Raw genomic sequence first — 25,712 nt, forward strand, 5'->3', positions numbered from 1 at the left:
GGAGCTTCTTGTATCTCCCTGTGGCGTTGGGATTTGGGTAAGTGGCTCTGTGGTCACTGTGGGGTTAATTCTCACCTTATTACGTAATCGCTCGCCGTACGAATATCGGAGCTGTCGCGTGTCCTGTTCACAGGGAAAGACTTTTGTGATTTCTATAGGATTATTCAGGCAGTTTGCGATGTAGGCGGTGACACGTTTGACAGATCTGGAATGCGATTGCTGGGACTTGTAGTGCTACAATCACCAGAGAACTGGTGCCGGTCCTTGGTTATACGGATGGCTGCTGACCCAGATCGTGGTCCGGTATTGCATTTTTAGGATTCTGGTCATTAGAGGGGTCTTCATTGCAAGAAGTCTGGATGTACTGGAATGATTGCCTGTGTGTACGGCGTCCTGGTCCGGGCAGATTTGACTTGTATACTTTGTCGCACAGGTAGGGTTATATACAGTATGTGGTGTTGTCCGTCGGGTCACATATATGGACGTCGTATATCGTGACTAGAAGTAATATATACAGTTATACAACATGTTACACTGTATCCTCACGGTCGGTCATCGGTTTCATTCACATCAAGGATCCCTTGACCTCAACAGACAAAGCGATGACCCGCACTGGCGACCTCTGACCTTCTGTATATAGTGGTCACTATAGGTCTTCAGTAAATCCTCTGCATCTTTAGGAACAGGTGCAATATTCTTTTTTGAAGACCTCTGACCTTCTATATAGGTGGTGGCCTTCAATGAATCTTTAGGGTCAGGTGCAGTATACCCAGGTGGAACTTTAGATTTTAGACCCTCGAGATCACTGATCTAGACCCCTTTAGAGTGTAAGCTCTTGTGTGACGGACCTTGCCACCACGGGTTTCTCTCTGTGGTCCTTTGATCATGTACATGTAAATAGGCATTGCCCCTATATTGTGATCAGGCTGTGGCCTCTTAGGTGGCGACGTGATATTATGCCCATGTCTCACCGCCCAGTTCCGGGCAGCTGTAACGCTATCGCTGTATCGTATATAGAATCTGGGATTTCCAGCAGAAGTTGTTGAACTAGTTCTTGTTGGATTTCTGTAATGATGATCCACAGAACAGCTGAACTGACACGGTGGACGGTAAATCCCTTTATCTATGTGGTATGAAGCGCCAGAGCCCTATGACGTCAGCAGCGCCATAATAACAATGTAACCCTATAGGAAGGAGGCCAAGTGACCCCGGTCATTCCTCAGGCTGTGAATTCTGTGTTCCCAAGGAGAGAGTTGTATTACAGGTGTGAGGCGACATAAGGACATGTCTGTACTGCTCCCAGTCCTGAACGAGCAGAACACCCGCTGCCGTGTACAATGAGGCCCCATTATTATATAATAACAATACAACCCCCGGCTTAAGGAGGACCCAACCTTTCAGGTGACTTCTGAGGATAAGCTGCCATGAAGAATAACACTATTTCTGCCCAGGATTTGTATTCTGTATTTTTAACAATTTTACCCTCTGCCGGCTCTATCTCTAATTCTCGCTTCTCCTTGAGCTGGTGGTTGTGAAGTTTCCATAAGACAGTACATCGCTTATTCAGAATCATTGGGGGATTATAAAGAGGTACAGAACAGAACTGACGGGAGAAAAGCACTTGGGGTGAGATAGAAGACTCACTATTAGCTGCAGCACTCTCTTCTTTCCTTCCCTTTCTCCATAGACTTCTGTGGGCATTTGCACTGGTGTAACTATAGGGGTCGCAGCATCGATGCCTCTACTTAAATCAGTCGCGGCCTGCGACACCCCCTCCGGTGTGGTTCATTTGTGACTTCTGCGACATAAATTTTGCTTCTTTCCACTGCATTTGAATGGTTTACGAACTATACCAGTCACTTGCCTTGGATACAGAAGGTGAGCTGAATTATTGAGAATTTTGCCTTGGAATCCATACCAAGTTTCTCATCAAATAATAACCATGTGAACAGACCCTTAGGGTGCACTCACATTGGGTTTGAAGTGTGTGCTGGAGGTATATGTCAGGATATTGCGGCATACGGTTGGCTTATGTAACTCATAGTCATGACCAGGCATGACAGGGGCCAAATGGGCACTCATGACCTTGGTGGGGCGTATAGGTGCCTGTGATTGTGTCTGATGCCTGTGACTGATCCCTTACATTATACCGGTGGACTCTGTAGTGTCGGCGCTGCCCTGAGGTACAATACTCCAGTAATACTCCCATCATCTTCAGAGGGAACGTTGTTTTTACAGCTTGTCATCTGTGACGGCTTCTCACACGCTGACAGATACACAGCGCCGCGCCGCTCATGAGAACTCACCGCGGTCAGGGTACGTTTTTTTTATGGCGAGTGTTATCGTGCTGATTTATGGCCTGTTTTTCTATATTATTACCTGTATGACTGTGTTATATTTGTGTACCGGTGACTTCATCTGACTACTGGAGTTTCCTTTACTAGCTGGAACATCTTAAAGGGGTAGGAGGTCATGTTTTTGGTTCAAGTCCATGGATTAACGCTCTTCTTGGTTATTAAAGTTCTGAGCTGGTCTTATCTTAGGGATGTTTCTGAAAGCAGTTATTGCTGATTGAACTTTATTCATTTCGGTATATTGGGGACGCTGGGACAGTGTGACTTAGATATTTGTTGTATGGAGAGGTGGTCAATTCAATACATTAGCCCCAATACATTCATTTGCATGGGGCTAAGCTGCAACATGGTCATGTGACCAAAAGACATGATGTCTCCTCCTTGACGTGGAGGAAGTGAAACTCAGAACCCTGGTCTTGGATAACACCTTTAAATGACCTAGAATTATATCCAAATCTAGTATGTAATATGTATCAGGGACTTTAGCTGACCATACACTTTCATGTGTTATTGTCTTTTGAACACCTGCATACTTGGCTGAACTCTGTATGCTTGTATATGAGGCGTATGAGAGGAATAACTGTTTGCCAATGAACAGACACTTCTCATGGGGGGCGGGGGTGGATTCTCTTCTGGAGGAACAAAGCTTTGGCATAATAAATTCAAAAATTCCCGATCCTTCTCTCCTCTGATATCATACGTTGTGGAAGAATAGGGAGGCTCCCATTCATCTGCCAAAAGTCCCCATTCAACAAGCCATTCTCGGCTGATATTCATTGTACAGTATACATTTTTTTTTTTTTTAAATAATCATTGAGTCCCAGGGGCAATGTATACCCAAGGACAGTATGATGTAGTAAGGCTATACTCATATTTATTCCCAATATATATCTAGATAATACACAGTACATGTATATTGCATGCAGGTTGGTTCCTCAGGGGAGGGGCTTAGTCAAGCTTGCATTTCCTGTCTGTACAGTAGTGTATTTGGATACACACTGACAGTTAGGTTGCATATACAGATTCAGGGGTTTTATTCAGTTTTTGCAGCAAAAATCACGACTAGATTATATTTTTTTTATTTTGTTTTTTAAGTCTTTTCTGTGGTCACCCAGCTTTCCTTCAACAGTTGTAGCAAAGAAAATCCGCCATGTATACACCACCCAAACTGCTGTAAATATTACTGTCAGTATATACCGATATCCCGGATCAGCTCTGTATATAGACGGTGTCTGGACGGAGAAGCTACGATCACATTAAACCAGAAAGGAATTAAGACTTGATCCCGCTGGAAACGTCCCGAGGTTTATCGCTGCGAACAGGATACTTGCTGTGATTTACACGCGGCCTCTCCCTCCTGTTTTACATGTCTCTGTAATACCCTTATCTCCCTGCGCCTTCTGGGCTAATATGGAGCAGGAGGATAACACCACCCTCTTATGGAGAAGGTACACCGGGTGTCATGGAGGGTCCCTGCCATCGCCTCCCCCTCTCCTATTAAACTCCCATATCAGGGGATTTTTTTTAGGACTTTTCAGAATGACAACAATGCGCAGAATTTGCACTTCGGACAGGCGGGCGGCTGCGGAGGGCTTACGTTATAGGAGTATTCTACAATGTACTGACAAATGGAGCCATTAAACCCTGGTGGGCGCATCGGCCTAAACTTAGACACATTCCAGAGGGCAGAAGGATTACCACCTTGTCGTGTCGGCCTCACCACCATTTACAAGGCGAAGTCTTATAGGGAACCTGTTATAGAGCAGATTGATATATAGGGGTGCGGAAAGAAAAAAAAAAAATCATTAAAATCCCTGCTCCATCTGGGCTTAGGAGTCCAATAACAGTTCCAGGTACAGTGCCACAATTTTGCTAGTGGCAGTGTCTGGTACTGCAACTCGTTTCCTTTTAGAGAAGTGTTGCAGTGAGTTGTATTACAACCACCGCCAAGAAGATGGAGCTGTGCCTGGTAAACCTTTCGTCGTTGGACCCCCATTGATGTGATATTCTGGTCTTATAAGGAGAGGCCGCCAGTATTCTAATCTTGGAAATCATTTTTAATGGGCTCGATCAGTTGACACTTGCCATCAGGGTTGGTCATCAATTGAAGATCCATGGGGGGGTTTGACAATCCCTGCTTATAAGTTGTAGGGGGAGTCACCAATGTCAGGTTCATCATGTCGCACGGCCTCTTCTCAGTTCAGTCCTGATCAAGTGAATGGAATTGAGCTGCAGTACCAAGCACAGCCACTGTCAAATCTATGGCGCTGTGCTTGGCTTATTGTGAAGAGACCACATTATTATGCTGAGCCCTCTCTTGAGACATCCTGGACCCCCGGCGATCAATTGATGAACTAAGAATAGGTCAGGAAATGAGTCTGGACTATCCCTTTAAATAATATAGATCAGTTGACCTACAGCCTTCAATAGAGAGCTTTTTTTTTTTTTTTGTGAGCCCCATATAGGGATCACAATGTACATTTTTTTTCTCCTATCAGTATATCTTTGTAGAATGGGAGGAAATCCACGCAAACACGGGGAGAACATACAAACTCCTTGCAGATGTTGTTTCTGGCAGGATTCGAACCCAGGACTCCAAGGCTGCAGTGCTAACCACTGAGCCACCGTATTGCCCCAATAGGGAGCTTTGTACATTATAGTGCTGGCTGTGGACCCAATAGGTCATCCATATTTTTAGCCCCTTTAATCTTGGGGCTGTAGCCATGTCCTCAACAATGTACGTATCTAGATTGTCTACAATCTGATTGTATGAAGAACTTCCAGAAACTTCTCATGATTTGGTAAGAAGATGGAAACAGAAGAGGAGCCCAAGGCGTTCAGCTGCGACCGGACACGACTGTCAGCCACCGGTCACCTCCCATGTACGGCCAGCTGCAGCTATGTACATGGCGTCTTTGCCCGTCTCCCGCTTTGCACGCAATCTTCGGAACGTCGCTCCTGCTGGAAATAAAACCAAAGCGTTTTATTCTCTGTCTTCAGAATTGAAAGCTTTTGCTTTTTTCTCCCTGAATTCTGCTTACTTTTCTGTTTTTAGACTAATCTGTGTAAAATCCCTCACAAGTCAGAGAGCGACTGCCGGGAATTTCATTGGTACGGGATTATGGACTTAAAAATACTCTGGGCACATTTTTTGATGGCTCAAACACTTGGGCTCTTAGTTCCATGTAGGAGGCCTCGCTGAGGGGGCCGGGGAGGTGGGCAGCTGGGATTTGTAAAATTAATTAAATTGCATCTGACAATGGTGCGGGCGGCCCTATTGTGGCGTGCCGGGCACCGATTAGATTAGCCTGAAGTGGCCTTGAGATGCCCATTTAGCGCCTGTGGAGTTTTATTCCCTGGACAAAAATGTATTTGCTGATTTTATTTTAATTGATGTTTGTCCGGACCGAGTCTGATCATTTAGGACGTCTGTAAGTGGCAAAGTAATGTGCCCTCTGCCCCCTCTGAAGTGCTGAAAGTGCATCTAGGTCAGGGGTCGGCTAATGTATGACGTGGGTTCGCTAATGGGTAAGACAGCACACCTACCCAGCTTTTATCTTGTCTCCCCGAGTGTCAGTGTCTTGTCCCACTCCCCCGAGTGTTGCTGTCGTGTCCCCCTCGAGTCTCACTGTCCTGCCCCCCGAGTGTCACCGTCCTGTTCTCCACCCCTCCGAGTGTCGCCGTCCTGTCCCCTCCCCCGTGTGTCGCCGTCCTGTCCCCCGAGTGTCACCGTCCTGTCTCCTCCCCCTAGTGTCGCCGTCCTGTCCCCCGAGTGTCACCGTCCTGTCCTCTCTCCTGAGTGTCACCGTCCTTTCCCCTATCCTGAGGGTCGCTGTCCTGCCCCCCGAGTGTCGCCGTCCTGTCCCCTCCCCCTAGTGTCGCCATCCTGCCCCCCAAGGGTCACCGTCTTGCCCCCTCTCCTGAGGGTCGCTGTCCTGCCTCCCGAGTGTCGCCGTCCTGTCCCCTCCCCCGAGTGTCGCCGTCCTGTCCCCCGAGTGTCACCGTCCTGTCCCCTCCCCCTAGTGTCGCCGTCCTGTCCCCCGAGTGTCACCGTCCTGTCCTCTCTCCTGAGTGTCACCGTCCTTTCCCCTATCCTGAGGATTGCCGTCCTGCCCCCCGTGTGTCGCCGTCCTGTCCATCCCCCTCCCACTAGTGAATTACTAGCAGTGATATTCTGGACGCCCATATGAAGCAGAAGTTATAGGATATCCGCGGGTTTTGCCTTTCATGTAATGTTTACGGGAACCTTTAGCACAAGTCACCATAAAAGGCCGAGAGATAAGAAGATATGGCCGGCTCTAGTGAGCCATTATTACATCATAAAAGTTAAAGTGTAATTTCTTCCTCTGGTTTTAGAAGAAACCCCAGTTGTGGTGAATAAAGCCCATTGTACTAGTGGGGACCCCCCACCGGGGGATGGGCATAATGGCTTATAGCTCATGTCCTGGGTCTATACAAAGAATGTGGAGACGTCCCAGAGACCTGAAAGGCTCCGCTTCTGCTTTGTTAGCAGCATTCAGTCACCTGCTTTACAGCACTTTCATGGCCATAGGCAGCAATTGTCTGGAGCTGACTCATTGAGGTCTATAGTAGTTTTGTATAGGGAGTGGAGGAGGTAAACTATGACCTCATCTATTGTAAGTAATGATGACTCATGAGTGTTATTTATAGAGGTGTTATCTGCTATGGTGTTCATTTCTGTGGTGTAAATGACGTGACTGCTGCAAAAAAAAAAAAAAAATACTACGATATTGCCAAGTGTCAGTCTATTATTAGGCTTAGTGGCCACAGTGAAATTGCAGGACTTAGCACTTTAAAAAAAATACAGATGGAAAATTAAAAATAAAATCATCAAACTTGGTGTAGAAAATAAGCCGTGTTTTAGTGACACAATCCCTTAAAGGAGTCCATGAGCCGACATCCGAAACCCCCGCAGATCAGCTGCCCCAGGACTGCACCTGCTAATGTTTACATGTTGGGAGCTAAGCTGCTCACTTGCCATACAATGCATAGTGGCCACTTTTGGTACTGCAGCACTACCCCATAGACTTCACATAAAATGTTACCAGGAGCTGCACTGTCATAGCTGATCTGTGGGGGTCCTGGGTGTCAGACGCGACATATCTAATATGAGTGACCAATTCTAAGGATAGGCAGGTACCATTAGAAGGTGTTTAACCCCTTCATAGGTTGTTGGCTCAGACATCACGTGCTCTGCTGTCACGGCCCTAGAATACCTTTCCGGCACGCAGCGCTTTCGTGTGGCTGCACATAAAAGCGTTGGCATTAGTGATTTTAATATAAAATACATCCTGATAGGAGCGAGTTCAGACATGAACCTCTGCTAATCCTCCAACAATGTCCTCAGCTCACAGCCCAAAACTTCCCTTTGAAGTGGTCGGGGCTGAGGATTAGTAGAGAGATCACTTGTAATTGGGCAGCGCCGGGTGAAAGGGTCCTGGAGATCTCCTGCTCCTTCCTGTTGGGGTCTTCTCGCCAGCCCAACCTTGCAGCCCCCCTGTGATAAGAATCTTTAGTGGCAGGCCTGGGCCTTTGATCAGTCACATGTCACTAAAAGCTGCTCATTGAAGCAGCGGCGCCCACTAAAGGCTGCTCCAGAATAAGGGTCTGAGGCCTCTTGGGATGTTTGCTCACCTTATCCTGTTTCCTTTTACAAGGGGGTCATCTGACTGCAGAACTAGATACGTCTTTTTATTGTTTCTATATTCGCCCTTAGGTCCGTCTATGTACAGTCTCGTGTCTGTAGGGTATGACTGGCAGATGGGATTGGAGGGGCGCCAACTCGGAGGCAATGGGGGAGATTTATTAAGCAAAATGTGCCCAAAAGCTGTCTAACGTGCCCTGCGATACATTTATGAGTGGTGTAATGTTAGACTAGAGAGTCCGACAATACACTGGATTGATTGAAACGCGTCAGACACGTGATGGATTATTCTAAATTTTCACTATTAGGGTTCATACACACGACCTTGTGCATGTGCCGAGGCCAGGGTTGAACAGCATGGACGGCAAATGGGTGATGGTCGTATCCCGTACCCTCCACGGACCCATTCATTCCTGCAGCGGGGATGGGTCACTGATAGAACAGGAACAGAACCCGTCCTAGGCCTACGGCCCCATATCCAGACGTTTATGGGGCCACAGAATAGGATGGGTCAGAGCTTGAGGCCTTAATAAATCTTCTCCTATATACCTGAGTCCTGCCAGGTTAACCCATTACTGAGCAACAATTCACTGTATTTGGCTGTATGGGTTTGCATGCAGCAAGTATTTAACTGTTTAATGACTGGAGATAGAGATCGAAGGCGGCTGCAGCATGATCAAAGAGGACTCCCCCCTGCACTCGAGTCACATAGGGTTCCCGGGGAACACAATGGGGGACTGGGAGACCCCTGTGTAGTCAAACGTGGTGTCCTAGAGAGAACTGTACAACGATCCCGCTGTCAGGACTAACTAAGGCTTCATGCACAGTACAAGGGGTTCACTATGTTCCATTCCCAGAATTATAGAGCAGTTGCATGAAAGTGGATCGGAACCGCCCATTGAAATCAATGTTACAAATCGGACTGTACCCTTGGTCATGTGCATGAACCCTAAGCAGTTCTAGAGCTCGGCCATTGTGCAGAGTCAACTGGTTCCAGCCTTGTGTTGTGTATTGTGCTGGCTTTGGCAGTACCCCATACAGGTGCACCATCCCCCCACCAATTGGATATCTTTGGGAAGGGCCATAGCCCATACATTGCAAATATATGAATGCCTGGACAATCCCTTTAAGGCATTTTCTAATTTTTCAGTATTGATGGCCTAAGTCTAGGATAGACCCTCAATATCAATGGGGGTCACCCACACTGGAGTGCTGTGTCCTCTTCATTGTTTACATTGTTATATAACACCCTATAGATGGAGCGATGTAAACAGCGAAGACTCTGCTACCTATATACCCTAGTGCCGCCATCAAACAGTGGTGCCAAGTTGTGGCCCCCCACCGATCTGATGATGATGATCGATCTTTGGTGATAATCCGGCACCCCTGGCAGTCTCTTGGATCCCCGATTATTCATATTGTGCTGTTATGTTTGGCAATAGTTCCTGTTTTCCTTCACCTTGAAGATCCACGCGGTATAAGACAGATTGAGATAACCATCCTCGCAGACAGACCGTAATAAGCAATACATCTGTTGAACAGATGGCGAATCAGCGGCTTATTACATTACATTTAACAGGTCTCAAAATGGAATCGCTTAATTGTTGTCAAGAAACCCGAGCGTTTTTCTTCATTGGCGAAGGCAGATTCATAGGTAATTGTTTAAGACGTTTGTAATAAGGTCAGCCATGTAAAGAACACGGGCGGCCGCCTGCTGGAACTTTCCTAGAAAATAATTCCAATTATGTGTCATTTCTACCATCACCAAGTTTCTTCTCGTAGCGGAGGGGTTGTTATAGTATGGAGTCTAGACAGTCCAATGACCCAATCGTTCTGATACATTGGTGCAAACTACCAGTTTGTAAGATTAATGTTATAGGTGCAAATTCATCACAGGGCAGATATAGTATTTGCAGGAAAAAATACTCATGAGCGGGTATCTCACATTAAAGGGATCCTATCACTCAGAAATGATTTAAGTACCACGTCGGAATTGCCTTAAGAAAGACTATTCGTCTCCTACCTTTCGTCGTCTTCTCCACGCCGCCATTCACCTACAATCCCAGTTCTTGTCGGTATGCTAATGAGCTCTCTTGCAGCACTGGGGGCGGGCCCCAGTACTCAGACAGCGTCCCCACTGCTGCAAGAGAACTCTCTCCAGCGCCGCCTCCTCTTCTTCAGCAGCGTTATCCTCAGCCTCTTCTTCCAGCGGTGACTTGGGCAGAGCAGACTGCGCATGCCCACAGGCCACGAGAAAATTGCCGATTGCACAGTATTGGAAGCGGCCATTTTCTCGTGGCCTGTGGCATGCGCAATCTGCTTTGCCCAAGTCCCGAGGTCTAGAAGTAAGAAGATGCCGCCAGAAGAAGAGGCTGAAGAAGAGGAGGCGGCCCTGGAGAGAGTTCTCTCGCAGCATTGGGGACGCCCCAGTGCTGTCTGAGCGCTGGGGCCCACCCCCAGTGCTGCGAGAGAGCTCATTAGTATACCGACAAGAATCGGGATTGTAGGCGAATGGTGGCGCGGAGAAGATGACGAAAGGTAGGAGACAAATAGCCTTTCTTAAGGCTATTCTGATGTGGTACTTAGAAAAAATCATGTCTGAGCGATTAGGATCCCTTTAAAGAAGTGTCCATGGTGTCCAGAAACAGCGTCACACCTCCATATAGGTGATGTCTGGTACTGCAGGTCTGCATTATTGAAGTGGAGGCCAAGCTGCAATACCAAACACACCCTGTGGACTGGTGTGGGGCTGTTTTAGGAATAAAACATTCGTTTTTCTAAGCCTGGCCATGTCCTATAAGGGGTTTTCTGGGACTTGCATGTTATGGAATAGGTCTATAATACGCAAGTCCAGAAAAACCCCTTTGCGATATGTCATCAGTATGTGATCTGTGCAAGTCTGACACCCAGGTCCCCCACAGATCAGCTGTTTCAATATTCATTGGTCACATAGTACAGCGGCTCAGTCCCATTCAAGTGATGTACGGCGCTGTGCTTGGGATTCAGTGAAGAGGTTGCAGCTGATCTGCTGGGGTCCCAGGTGTCAGACTCTCACATATTGATGATCTATCCTAAGGCTATGTCATCAGTATAGAAGTCCCAGTGTCATCCCCTAACATAGAGTTTTAACAGGTCATTGTGTGCTGTGACCGTAGGCGGAAACGGGAGCGTCAAACAGAATTTACGGATTTGTAATTCATTTTCCTGGCAGCAAATTTGCCTTTTGACACACAAAGTTCTATTCATGATGTTCCTAACTGCCCCTACAACCGCATAGACGAGGTGGTTTTTGTGGTGGTGGGCGCCGTTTATAGTAAAGTTTCGGATTATCGTTCCTGGGCGGTCTTTGCAATGTGTATACGGCAGCACGGCGACTCCGACTAACATATAGGGATTACGCTATACCCACCTGCAGCATCATGCATGTTAAGCTCATCTGGCACAGGAAAAGTTGTGTCATTTGTCAGCACATGGCAGAGAATACATGCGGGAGGGGAACCTGCCCACTCCATGTAATCCCAGAGACCCTGAAGTGTAACGGAATCTGATTGCTAAAATTACCCGGCGGCGTTGCCTGACACACTGGAACCACCTCAGTATGTGAGCGAGGGGCCCCCGGCAAGCAGGAGGCTTCCTGTGCTCTCTCCTCTACCCAACCATGCCAGCAAGCCTGAGGTTCTGGGTCCCTGAGCGGAACGGAAGTAAAATTTCCTTCAACCATTATAAGAGAGTAAGATAAGATTTCTGTTACATTGTTGCTTATTTGCTTTTGTGTTTTATTATAATGGAAACCTTGTATCTGTTCAGGGGAAGGTGGATGTGATGGACTACAAGTATCACAATTCTTCTTACTAGAAGATTATGACTATGTCATTGCTTTGGGGGCCTGCACATGCAGTTTTTGCTCTTAGTTGGCTTTATCATATATTTGGGGGACACTGACTGTCTGGATTTCCTCCATTATTGACTGGAGGTGCCAACTGATGTCTCCTCTATGGGCGGTGAGCCTTGTGTGAGCTGGTGGTGTTGCATTGTGGGGATTTACTGTATCATTGGGGTCTTTTGGGTTGGGGATGAGGAATGTTGATGTAGGGGTTCAGAGGTAGTAGTTGCTTCTAGGCCCTGGATACTGAATGGGCCCCAAAAGTCCTAGTGTTCCCAATAGCATTTGGTAGGTAAAGGTCCCATTTTGGATTTTGAATTGGGTCCCTCTGGTTGGTTGTATTGAGGATTTAGTAAAGTGAGGGAACCCTAATGGGTGGTCACGTTGGTCCTCAAGCCAGTACCAGGTGTGGCCTATAGGGAAGAGTGGCAATGTTGGATGAAGTAACCCTGTAAGGGCGCAGAGCACCCAAAATTCAACGGGTTCCATAAAATCTACCTTATGTAGGTGTTTACGGATTTTTAAATGCTGGATTTACAGAATATACCATAATAGCGAGACCTCGTATCAGAGAACTTTGCAAGTGTTTGGTTAATTCTTCTCAATTTTTACTAACCAAAAATACAAAATTTTGGAGATGAGACAAACTCTGCTCTGCACCATCTAGGTTGTATCTACTATAGAATAACACAATATAGCGATCAGCCCGTCAGGTTGTTACTAATGCGATTTCTCGGAAGTGACCCTCGTTCTGTGACCTTTTCCCTCCCCACAATGTCTTTGGGGTCCTTCATTCATATTCATGGCAGTCGATTGTTGTGACAGGCCCCGTCAGCTGACAATAGAGGAGCGGGCTGTGCCCCCTGTACAGGACAAGAGGGTCTCTGACAGCGGGCTGAATCATCAGAGCCTGAGTCAGACCATGCGCTGTACTGGTGACTGGGGCCTGGGGAATGTGTTTTGATGCTGGGGGGGGGTTTGTTACAGTAACGTGACACTTAGTAATTAGTGGGGGTTTAAGAGGGGGTATCGCTCACTGTATAATGACTGTAGAGAACGTTGCTGCTCCTATCCGTACATTATCACCATTGACTCCCTGCCCATTGGCACAGCGACATGATATGACATCACACTTCAAAAATATACCCACACGTCTTAAAGCTACAGCGCACTTCGGAGGGAGACAATGAAGGGTGCCCGTGATTCCTGCACGTTGCGGCCGACCTGCTCTTCTTTGTAAGGTGAACAATTAGGTGACTCATTTCTGGGGTTTCCAGGCAGGTGTTGTGGCGTACCTGCAGACATCTGCTAGACCGTCCCTTTAATCTTTCATTACAATGCTTTTATCTTTGGGGTCAGGGACTTCAGTGATTCATGTTTTTATGACTGTGTCACTTTATTGCTCAGCGGTCAATGAGGGCTGATGGTAACAGGGGCAGGGGCACGGTGTGTAAGGGGGGGTTGCATTAAATAGTAGTAAGACCAGGGACCCCAGCTTCACAGAGGATTTCAGTACTGTACATGAGTTGGAGGGCAGTGACCTACCCACTCATTTTAGGTTCACGGGGCTGTGACCATCACTATTGGGGGCACAGGGCCATAGATTTGAATGGGGTCAGTGTGCTGACATAGTGACAAAAAATCCAGTTGTGTGCGTGCGGCCTTACAATGTTTACGCCTTCATCGGGAGCCTTTGTCGCAGTTTCCATAAAATATGATGGGTACAAATAGTGCGGCATGCTGGACTATTCTGGCTGATGACTTTCCCCATGATGGAAAGCAATTGGCTCCCGTATTATTTACTAGACTCCGCTGATCATCGATCGATGTCTGACATGTCAGGGACTCAGCACTTCTCTTATTTTTATTCTTCTGTTATTATGATGGAGCAAAACAGTGGAAATAACCAATGCGGATGTGAACAGAGTCTTAAAGGGGTTTTCTAAGACTTACATATTGTTGACCTGCCCTTTACAATAGGTGATCAGTATGTGATCGGTGCAGGTCCAACGCCTGGAACCCTGTCCGATCAGCTGGCTAGAGAGGCTGTAGTGTTCACATGAGCTCTTTTGACCTTTTATCTAGCACAGCGCCATACACTTTGTAGTGGCTACACTTGGTATTGCAGGGCAGCCCCATTCACTTCATGTGACCGATGGACGTGATGTTGTGATGATCGGGTAGAGGGATTTGCATCGAAGTGAGTGATCTTACGGGAGATCATTGACTGAAAAGGACATAGTGGAAGGAGCATGCTGACCAGCAGCACTAAGTATTTCAGGACAGATCTGTGCTGCTCTTGTGTGAGGTAACGGATTTAGCATTGCATAGTGGAAAGAGCAGTGTGCCCCTGAAGCACAGAGTATTTCAGGAGAGTGCAGATCTTGCAGGGAGCCATGACCTGTAATAGTGGATGGCCACAAACTAATTCTGAGCTCCTAAATAAAGCCAAGGCTATATGCTCAGCTCTATATACATTATATGTGCCTGTATACTTGGCTCCAGGCTGTGTACACCACTTGTGTTATGGGCAGACGACACTCCCAAGAACAGCGGCGGTCAACGGGACAATGTCGTCCTGACCGCGACACGAATATCCAGCCCGCTGCGTCAACTTCCAATTCATGACCATGAAGTTTTGTCTGTGCAGCTTTTATATAGCGGCCATAAACCTTCACTTTACACCTCGCACGTCACGGTGTAATTCAGTTTAGTGTGTAAATATTTGCACAGTCTGAGTGTAGGAAATGATGGCGACCCCCGGTACATTCCTGGGTGCAGCCCCCACAAGCTTTTATTTCACATAAGGGGCTGAAGCTTTCTGAGGACACCAGACGGGTCTCATGATGTGTAAGGCCTCTTACTACAGGTATCTGCGCTCTCTGCTCCACATGGATTGATATGCATACTTAGCAGAGCCGAGCTTGCGCAGAGATCTGTAGCAATATCGCTGCCGTCTAAGGAGCCGCTTTGAGGTGTCTTGAGATGCCTCCTCTACCTGCCTGTGCCGGGTGGGTGAGCAGCTGCTGGCAGGAGCAGCCAGGCTTTGTGCTGCAGGATCAATGTGGGGGGGCTCAGCGTGTGGGGTCACAGCGCCGGCCGATGTGGTGATTGGGGAGTTTGAAAACAAACACGTTGGCACTTTACTGTGGGACGGAGCTGCTAATCTCCCCAACAATGTCCTGCAGGCAAATGAAGCATCGCACCGCCGACTGGAACTGGTAGAGCCTTTGGTTTCACACCGAGCTCGCTCATCCTCAGCTCTGATGTCGGGCAGCTCCATAGAAGCAAAGCACTTGGTATTGAGGAGCGAATGTAGATTTGATGCCTCTCCTGAATGTTAATGGGCTCTGGTCCCCTTGCGCTGGGTCCTGTCTGTAAGACTGGGGGGGGGGGGGGAAGGATTATTCAGAATCTCACTCAAGTGTTTCTCTCTTCTTACAGATTTACACGGACTGGGCGAACCACTACCTGGCGAAATCCGGGCACAAGCGTCTGATTAAAGACCTACAGCAAGATGTGACGGATGGAGTGTTGCTGGCGGACATCATCCAGGTTGTGGGTGAGTGCGAGTTGTCCTTTGGGGTGCACGTAGGGGGATAGAGAATCTCCAGCTTCATTCACAAACATGACTGAAGACGCCTTACTTATTTGAGCTGCTATCTGTGTGTTGTCAGAGAGAAATCTAGAAGCGTCAGTAGTCATGTACAGAAGACGATGGGGGTGGGGGGGATTTATCATAAGTGGGGCATTGCCGGAGTCCTTAGATGTGGGGGATCGCTGCTGTCCTTAGATGTTATGCCTAGGGTTCAGAGTTCAGGATCGATTTTAAAATCCGATTTCCGATCATTTTCCAGCCAGGAAGTTCACTAGACCAATATTTTGGAAACCCCTTTAAGAGAGACCTCATTGCACAGCTCATTGCACTTTTCTTTTGAACCAGTTTTATAGATTTCTTCAATGGTTTCTTCTTCGTTTGTTTCGAGCTAAATTCTGAATTCTGCTGGGTTCCTATTGACAGGGAGCAATGCATTGTGGGAGCTCGGCTATGCATTTACATAGCAGACAACGGGGTGGTTGCTAAAATGCAAAAAAATGAAGTTACTCAGATTCCTTATTAGATTAGAAACCCTGGATTTTCAGGGCTAAAGATTTTGATTGTCTTTAGGATAGGTCATCGATATCGCAATATCAGATCAGTGGGCGTCCCACATGCAGCCCCCTATAAGCAGACACCAGCTATGACAGACAGGGGTCCTGTATGTCAGGCTCACAACGATCTGGGAATATTTGGCAAACGCTCTTCTAGTGATGCAGTGGAGCTGCAACCTTCCCATTGGTCATCAACCAGTTGTAGTGCCTCCCTGTGGTTTGTAGGACAATCTGAGATCCGAAAGAGACATTGAATGGGTTGTCTAGGAGTTGAAAAACATGGCTGCTGCCTTCCAAAAAAAGTACTACACCTGTCTTCTGCTAGCTCAACCCTATTCATGTCAATTTAGCGTAGCTGCAGTACCGGAGACAACCCATGGACAAGTGTGGCGCTGTTCCTGGAAGAAAGTAACCATATTTTTCTAGAATTGTACTATCCTGTTAAACAGTAATGGGAAGAAACATGGTTTGGAAATTGGACAGAACTTCGGTAACCATATAGCACCTGCCTATGGGGCATCCTATATCACCTGCCTTGGGGACATCCTATTTCACTTGCCTAGGGGGCATCCTATATCACCCGCCTATGGGGCATCCTATTTCACTTGCCTAGGGGGCATCCTATATCACCCGCCTATGGGGCTTCCTATATCACCTGCATATCAACATTATAGGGTGACTAAGCTGTTGGACCACTCGCCCCTACATTTCCATCTCCTGTCGTAATTTTTACGGCCTCTCTTGTAACTCGCGCTTCCTAACCATAGTGATAAATCTCCACGTTCACACATTGACCCCCTTATGAGATGAGACGTCAGTTTGCGCAGCCGGTTCGCCTCTTGTCCGGGGCCCGCGCAGGTTTCCTCCTGTTCATTGTCGATGTGTCGAGTGAACACAATATAAGAATTCCAGCACCGTTTTGACTTGTCCCTCGCCCTCGGCCCTCAGTTTGCTGACAGCTCTGTGTGTGTGTGGTGCGGGATCACACTTGGCTGTGAAGTGTGCGGGGACAGTTTCATCCAATGTGTCATCTCTGCCACCCTAAGATGTTGCCGGAGGAACGATACTGCCAAATATCCTGCTGCAAGTGAGAGGGTGAGATGAGAACAGTGCGAATGGTTCCCATCCTGGGACTGTGACCCATTACCAGTATGATGGAGGTGCGGGAACGTTCGCAGCTGCCATTTATCTATGGAGCGGTGTGTGAGGCACTGAATGGAGCAAGAATACCTATCCATAAATATATTTACAGATCACATATAGAAACTTCATACATTATTACATTCCGACTTATTGTGGAGGAACCAAAAGTCACAGCATGCCCCCCCCCCCCTCCCGAAACCCTGAGGCTGTCACAAGCTCCTTTACCAGACCAGTGACAGCAGATTATCTCAGTACAGGACATGCATATAAATAAGACATAGGGGGCGCCGAGTGCTGTCAGTGTCACATTCTTACCCTCTCGCTCTCGGTTTCATCACCTCGCAGTCAATTTTCTGCACAGTTTGTCCATTGTCTGTACTATAGGAGTCCTGCAGTCTATTCTCTTCCAAACCTAAAATAGTCCTAAAATGCTAATACTAAGGTAAATCACCCACAGGTCTGGATGGATAATTCACCTGCATGAATGTGATGTGTGAATAGTGGCGTAGTTTTAAACCGTATTCAGAGCTCCTTGAAAAAAAAGCAACATGCTCATTCTTCAGGCCGATACGCCTCACGACATCCGCCTGAAGACACTCCCTCTAATTAGGCCCATTCATTTGGTCCTGATCCGGAGCGGAGCACGCGACTGGATGATGGTGCACTGCAGTGGCATCCAGTCACAGCTACCCGTATTTTGGACCAGAACCTCAGGCGGCCTCCGCTTCAGGTCCCAGTCCAAAATACCCAGCGTGAACTTCCCCTAATTCTCCTGGGGTGGGGCCCTGCATGTCTTGCGCACTTCTCCTGTATATCTGTGTAGTGTTTGTAGACACTTTTCCCACTTCGGTCCCTCTGTTGACAGCCCCGGTGTCTGCGCTGATAGATTAGCAGATGATTCTAGAGGTTTAATAGCCGGGCACAGTTGTCTCCCTCCCTAGATGACCTCTCCTCAGCTGTCTGGGGTGGGCCCGGCTCTTGTGAAACCCCCCACCCCTCTGGCCGGCTCTGTGTGTTTCACATGTTAGGCTGTACTGTAGGTCTGACCCTCTCTCCGGACTCTTCTCTTCTGACTCCTTTTGGTTTTGTTTTTCTCTTCAGCAAATGAAAAGATTGAAGACATCAATGGCTGCCCCAAGAACAGGTCCCAAATGGTGAGTACGGACATCCAGGCGATGATTGACAGCTGTCAGGGCTCCGCAGATCTTCAGGGTTATGTCCTATTGCTTTGTGACTATGTATTAGGAGCTGTGAACTCTGTAGTGTCAGTATAGTGTTATCTCATGGAGTCCATCTGTGATTTGGTGTCTCCTCAGACTATTTAAAGGGTTTCTCCACTAGTATAGGATCACAGAGGATAGATCTTTCCATTCACCCTGAGGATACGAATAGTCTTGCTGTGGTTGTATCCAATGGAAACCTGGCCTTATCCAAAAAGACGCTTACCTCTATTTCTGTTCCAAAATTTTGGCACAATTTTGATGCAATCTGTCACAGTTTATAGTAATCTTTTTCCTCGACTGTCACCTTTTTATTCAACACCTTCTTTTGGGCACCAACCAACTCCGCTAGTCAAAGTTTTTTGGGAATTTGTCAGTCATAACCCACAGTTTTTGGCTTCATTGGACGCTAGGCTTCTACCAACCCTGCGCAAAGTCTTAGGAGGTTATTGGCCCATTGTACAGTTGTAATATACCAAATTATATTACCTGGAGACATCATTTACATCTCAACAAGGTACCTGAAGACTCAGATTGCAAGAAGGTCAAGAAGGCGCCATCATGCAAGCAACTCCATGAACAAAGACCATGTCCAACTTTGCAATGATTTTTTTTTTTGTTGTTGTTATCCTAGTGCATACAAAATGAAAACCCAAGGAAGTTGCAATAGATTGTACTTAAGAAATGTTGTCTTGTTTCTACAGTTCTTGCGTCCCATAGTAACAGACAACAAACAAATCCTGTGTAGTCAGATCCTGCCGTCCTACTCCCTTCCATCTGTTACTATACTAGCTTAGATCTGGTGGCTTAGGACAGATAGAAGAGCGTATGGCGGCAGGATCAGACTACACAGGGTTTGGTTGTTGTCTGATACTATGGAGATGGACAGGTTTGCTGCGGAGCTGTAGAAACAAAACCGTAGGTGAAATGGCGACTTTTGTTGGATACAGTGGGATAGTTTAAAATATTGGTCGTGAAGGTCAGACTTAACCTTTAACATTCAGTGGTATACTAAACTACTAGAAAACTGAGACGACGCTGAATTCGGCGCACTGTTTGCTTTGCTCCGGGCGCCGGAGATATCTGTGACGTCACTGGGATGTTAGGAATACCCCTGCACTCCTTGCCACAAGACTATGGAAGAATACTGTCACAGGGTCAGCGAAGATGCTGCGATGTAAGGGCCGGCCTTCTGATAGTGGAGGAATATCAGCGCCAGCAACCGCATGGTATCTCCGGTACCCGCACTGAACAGTATACTGTATAATACCGCCAGTCCTCTTTCAGGAACTTTGTAATGCTGGATTATAGGGGTGTCCAGTATCAGAGCCCCCATGTAGTACTACCTGGAATGCCTCCATCTGGACCGGTTGCACATTGACAGCAGAATCGCAACCTTGTCTCGGGTCTGCAACATTTCGAACTGCCCCACAACACACAAGCACCTCCAGGTCATTCTGGAAGTTTAGGCCTTCATTTACAATTTTACCCAAAATAACACCGTGCACAGGAGAGAAATGAAATTTCTTCTTCTTCCGCTGGCCCTAAATGTTCTCCTAACACCCATGTGACTCACATTGCACCTCCGTATCAGGAGCGACTGTGGGAAATACTAAAATCAGACGTATTGATCCGAGGACACATTGTTTGTTGCAATCTTCTAGGCTAAATGGTGTTTCTTGAGCAGAGTCTCCCGTTTTCTCCAGGACACTTGTCTTGCATTTCTCAGGCCCACTCGTGAGTGACAGTTGTGGGAGATCTATTTTTGTGCCGAGCCCCCTGTGTTAACACAATGTGTGGCATGCCATGAATCCCTGAGATGAGCCATCCATGCCACAACAGTCTGTTCCCATCCCGCAGTCCTCGCATGGCTGGAATAACTTGCCCCCAGACCCTTGATCCTTTTTTTTTCTCCATGGCATTGAATTCCGGGTCTATTGTGCAGGCTGGGGAGACCATTGTTACCACTGTACACAAGACAAATGAATAACGTCGCCTCAAGGAATAGTGTGGGAGCAAACAGTCTCATATATAGAACATTGCCCCCCAAAACTGTTACTATCAATTGAGTTTTCCATTAAGGAAGTTATCAGCACTTGGTATAAATGGCAGGGAATACACTGCGACTACAAATGTTACAAAAAACTGCACAGTCACAGAATATGGTCTTGTCCTATAGGAAATAATAGAAATCCCCCATGATGTTTAGTCGCTGCGTAATCCAAGCTCAGGAATCCGTAGCCCTATTTACATGACTATGGCGTAATGTTAGAACCTGTACAGAACAAGATGATGAGCATTATGGCAGCGAACAGAAGAGAAGTAGTACTGTGCATCCTCCATGTATACAGAATATAGGACAGATACAGAGAATTACACCCAGGGTACAGGACTAGAAAAGTAGTACTGTGCACTGTCCATGTATACAGAATATAGGACAGATACAGAGAATTACACCCAGGGTACAGGACTAGAAAAGTAGTACTGTGCACTGTCCATGTATACAGAATATAGGACAGATACAGAGAATTACACCCAGGGTACAGGACTAGAAAAGTAGTACTGTGCACTGTCCATGTATACAGAATATAGGACAGATACTAAGAATTACACCAGTGTACAGGACTAGAGAAGTGGTACTGTGCAGTGTCCATGTATACAGAGTATAGGACAGATACAGAGAATTACACCAGTGTACAGGACTAGAGAAGTGGTACTGTGCAGTGTCCATGTATAAAGAATATAGGACAGATACTAAGAATTACACCCAGTAAACGGGACTAAAGAAGTAGTACTGTGCAGTGTCCATGTATACAGAATATAGGACAGATACAGAGAATTACACCCAGGGTACAGGACTAGAGAAGTGGTACTGTGCAGTGTCCATGTATAAAGAATATAGGACAGATACTAAGAATTACACCAGTGTACAGGACTAGAGAAGTGGTACTGTGCACTGTCCATGTATACAGAATATAGGACAGATACAGAGAATTACACCCAGTAAACGGGACTAGAGAAGTAGTACTGTGCAGTGTCCATGTATACATAGTATAGGACAGATACAGAGAATTACACCAGTGTACAGGACTAGAGAAGTGGTACTGTGCAGTGTCCATGTATACAGAATATAGGACAGATACAGAGAATTACACCCAGTATACAGGACTAGAGAAGTGGTACTGTGCAGTGTCCATGTATACAGAATATAGGACAGATACAGAGAATTACACCCAGTATACAGGACTAGAGAAGTGGTACTGTGCAGTGTCCATGTATACAGAATATAGGACAGATACAGAGAATTACACCCAGTATACAGGACTAGAGAAGTGGTACTGTGCAGTGTCCATGTATACAGAATATAGGACAGATACAGAGAATTACACCCAGTATACAGGACTAGAGAAGTGGTACTGTGCAGTGTCCATGTATACAGAATATAGGACAGATACAGAGAATTACACCCAGTATACAGGACTAGAGAAGTGGTACTGTGCAGTGTCCATGTATACAGAGTATAGCTAGGCTGCGCTGATGACGTCCAAACAGACAGAAACGGTGCCGTCCGTAGCTGAGAAATTAATTTGGTTATAACCTCGCATCATGCAGCAAAGGCTTCTGGGAGGTCGGGCATGTTGTTCAGGGTGCTTGCTATAGAGGGCAGCATAACAGAGGAACTGTCTCCCTGTTTACATCTTGGGAGACAGATTTGTATATTCTCCCCATGTTCCTTTGCAGTGGAGCAACTATGGCTGTATAAGTCTCCATACACCTGAGAAGGTGGTCTCTCCCTAAGGATAGACGTTATCCCCACAATACAGAATATAGGACAGATACTGAGAATTACACCAGTGTACAGGACTAGAGAAGTAGTACTGTGCATCCTCCATGTATAGAGACTAAGAGCAGATACTGAAACTTACACCCAGTATACAGGACAATAGTGTTACTGTGTATACAGAATAGGGATTGATACTGAGCACCTGAATCATCTCTTCCTCCTCCGTCACCCGCTCACTTTGCTGTCACTTTGCTGTGTTTAATCCGTCACTTTCTGTTTTCTTTAGATCGAGAACATCGATGCCTGCCTGAGCTTCCTGGCAGCGAAAGGAATTAACATACAAGGCCTGTCAGCCGAGGGTGAGTCCGCTGGTGACAGCTCTTCAATGCCACATTGTCTGCGAGCCCCTGAACCCCGTGCATTCACTTATGTCACACTGTCACCTCTCATGGACACTTCCTTTATGATGGCGCTCATAGTCTTACCATTCTGTGCATTGTGGTGAAGCTACTGTAGGGTCAGCTGTTGCTTAGTGTCACTTGATGGTGAAAAGCTTGTGTTACTGTGCGGCATTGCTGGGACTTGTAGTTATTGCTCCCACCCTCCCTTTTGCATTGTTTCCCATATTCAATGTGAAGTGTATGAGAGTATTTCCCTTCCATAAACCACAAAGGACATCTCTGTTGGATGTGAATTGACATCCTTTGCACCTAGTGGCAGTAAATGGTACTGCATCATTGAAAGGGAAAGGACAAGGGGCAATCTGCCATATGGTAAAATACGAGGTGCAAAAATGTCAGGGTCACATAGAATTGCTTTGCCCCATAGGAAAATAATAGAAGTCACACGTTGTATTTAGTTGTCATCTGGAGTTACTTTAAGGCTAGAATAACAATTTTTCAATTTTTCAATGCATTTGCGGCACCTCGTCCTGAGAAGTGACCTGCGGATCGGGATATTCTCTCCTTATGATGTCATCAATGCATTGGCAAAAAATCTTACTAATAAACTAAGGTTGCAAAAATTGAAATTTTTGCAAACCGTACACAAGTTGATCTGTTGAGTTAAGGCCCGTCATGTGACCCAGGTGACCCTATATCTCCCCCCCCAGAAACACGAGGCGCTCCACTCATTACAAGTGTCTCCCAAAGCAAGTGATCTCCAGGATTAGAGCTGTCATAATGCGGATTGACAAAGCAAATAAAGCAGCCGAGCGATTATTGCCGTAATTGTTTGGATTTAAGCCTGAAAAGAGAGATGTCAGGTTATTTCTCCTCCGAGAAGAATGTTCCCTTTGTCTCTGCGTCTCTCTGATCCTGCGCCCCACAAATAGGTGCTGGATCTGATGTCACACTATTTCTGGGACACAAGTGCGAGGCTGAAAATACAGCGAGAAGTTGTTGTACCAGTTGTACACACAGAAATAAACGTGTCAGCGTGGAGCACGGGCACCGAATAGCTGCCTCCGGCCCCGTATCGGGTAACGTGACCCCTGGGTGTGACCGTCGCCCTCCGGAGGTAGAGCCTCGTACAGCTGTGAGGGTAGGATTACTCCGTGATTTCTATTTTATAGATGTTGTTGTTACTTCAGATGCCTGACACAAGGGTATAGATAGCCCAAACTAAAAGGGCCAGATCTGCACCAGGATCCTCTCCCCCCTAACTATGCTCTGTCCTCTATCAGGTCAGGTGGGATGTTGTTGTTTCACCACTTTCAAGATCTCTGCTTGCTGGAAACTTGTACAGATATTATGCTTCTCACTGCTGAGGGTTTGCTACAGTGGTTTCCAGTCTAAATCCACTTTCCCATCTGTCCTTGTCAGCACTTTTCTCCTCCGCATGTTTCGTGCGGAAACCACACGGACCCATTATAATGTATGAAGTCTGCATGTTTTCCCAGGTAACTGCTTTTCTATGCATATAGGTTTCCATTCAGAGGGTCCCCAAACGGACTCCCCGAACGCTGATGTGAATTGGACCTAATATAGACTTCTGCTGCGAGGTCAACACAGATTATAATAAAGGTCTACGTTCACTGACAGCAAGTAGAGGGGCTTTGTGGGACATCCATATTGATGATAGTTCACCAATATGTTATCCCATTCCTTATTGCCAGAGGTTTAGCTGAAGTCTTAAGGGCCATGGTGCCAAATCCCTTACCCACAGGATCCCCTCCCCCAAGTCTTTGGGGCAGTTTAGGATTTGGACGCTGTTCCGACCATCCATTAAGTAAGCATTTGCACATTTCTACCCGCCAATTATAGGGAACGGCCATTGCTAGGACCTGTAGTTGTCGATAACTGATCCATAATAGGACCTTTTTAGCAATGTATCAGCCAGATATAGAAGGCCGCACTGTATCCAGGTCTAGCACAGTGATGGTTATTGTCTATATCTCTATATACAGCCTAGGACATGTCTGTAACCCTGTTGGTCTAGGGCACATAAGCAGGTTGATGTCCTAAAGATAACATGTGCCAGTAAAGTTGCCTATTACTGTACAGGGACTGTGTGGTACTTTCCTGGGCATTCGTCGCTGAATCCTCTTGCGACATCTCATGCCATGCAGTTGGCTGCGATTTCCCCATGCCGTGAAAAGTGAAAGTTTATAAACTTTTATAAACTGTTTCTTTTTCCATTTATTAAGTGGTGTCTGTTTCATTTTCACCAAACACATAGAAGTCTATGGAGAGGGGAGGGGGAAACTGGTTAATTGATTTATTCCCTCTTTCTGTGCGGTGGTAGTGTCATTGTGAAGATATAGCATTCACACTGTAGCTGAGTGAGTCTTTCCTAGCCTTCCCCTCCCCTCTCCATAGACTTCTATGTAAAAATGAACGCTGTCATATATCTTATTAAAGAAATCTGTTTCCTTATCCGCCTATTAAGACAAAGTTTCTTAGATTCACTTGTACTATCCATTTATGACGTGTTGTTTTATAAATGGAGGTGACGTTAACCCTTAAAATTTTCTTGGAAATTCATCGTTAATAGTTCAGAGAACCAAAGAGGAGCAAATCTCTGAGGATGGGACTGTTCAAAATGGAATGTGAGATACATGATGGAGGATCCTATGGGTCCCCTGTCATCTAAAATCTATATACAATAATGATAATTTCACATGCAGGGATTCTAGTAGGTGTCAGTAATCCTCTTCCAATCTGTCCACCAGGGGCCTGGGAAAGCTGGGTGACCCTTGGGACGATGTAATGGTAGATCCTCTTGAAATAAATCCCCCCACCCCCCAGGTTGCCCTCTGTTTCCTGGGGATGTCTGATTTTACGGGTGACTTGTATTACAGACTGGGTGACGGGTCTCATGTTTATTAGCTATAGATCAGTCCCTGTTCTCACACCTGTTAATAAATCATTGTAGGCGATGTCTCATCCGGGGCCCCGGGTGTCGCCCCGCAGGCTGCAGCTCCTCTTTTAACACTTGTAATGTATACACTTGTAGATGGCGCCCACACCTGTTCACAGCCTCGCTTGTAGACTAGCGCTGTAATTCATCC

The 25,712-nt window shown here is 46.6% G+C and overlaps 1 protein-coding gene across 9 annotated transcripts in view; it reads left to right on the forward strand.

Moving 5' to 3' along the window:
• NAV2 (neuron navigator 2) overlaps window positions 1-25,712 on the forward strand; it is a 262,355-nt gene that overhangs the window by 159,159 nt on the left and 77,484 nt on the right. For 8 of the 9 annotated variants that reach the window (XM_075281269.1, XM_075281261.1, XM_075281262.1 and 5 more), the window contains exons 2-4: window positions 15,347-15,464; window positions 18,299-18,351; window positions 22,488-22,560. In XM_075281269.1, coding sequence (XP_075137370.1) covers window positions 18,349-18,351; window positions 22,488-22,560 — 76 coding nt within the window. In that variant the 5' untranslated portion in view covers window positions 15,347-15,464; window positions 18,299-18,348. Of the gene's footprint in view, window positions 1-11,603; window positions 11,750-15,346; window positions 15,465-18,298; window positions 18,352-22,487; window positions 22,561-25,712 lie in introns of those variants that run through there. The other variant, XM_075281268.1, reaches the window with a different exon arrangement.

The sequence above is a fragment of the Leptodactylus fuscus genome, chromosome 7 (assembly GCF_031893055.1).
Source record: "Leptodactylus fuscus isolate aLepFus1 chromosome 7, aLepFus1.hap2, whole genome shotgun sequence".
Lineage (NCBI taxonomy): Eukaryota > Metazoa > Chordata > Amphibia > Anura > Leptodactylidae > Leptodactylus > Leptodactylus fuscus.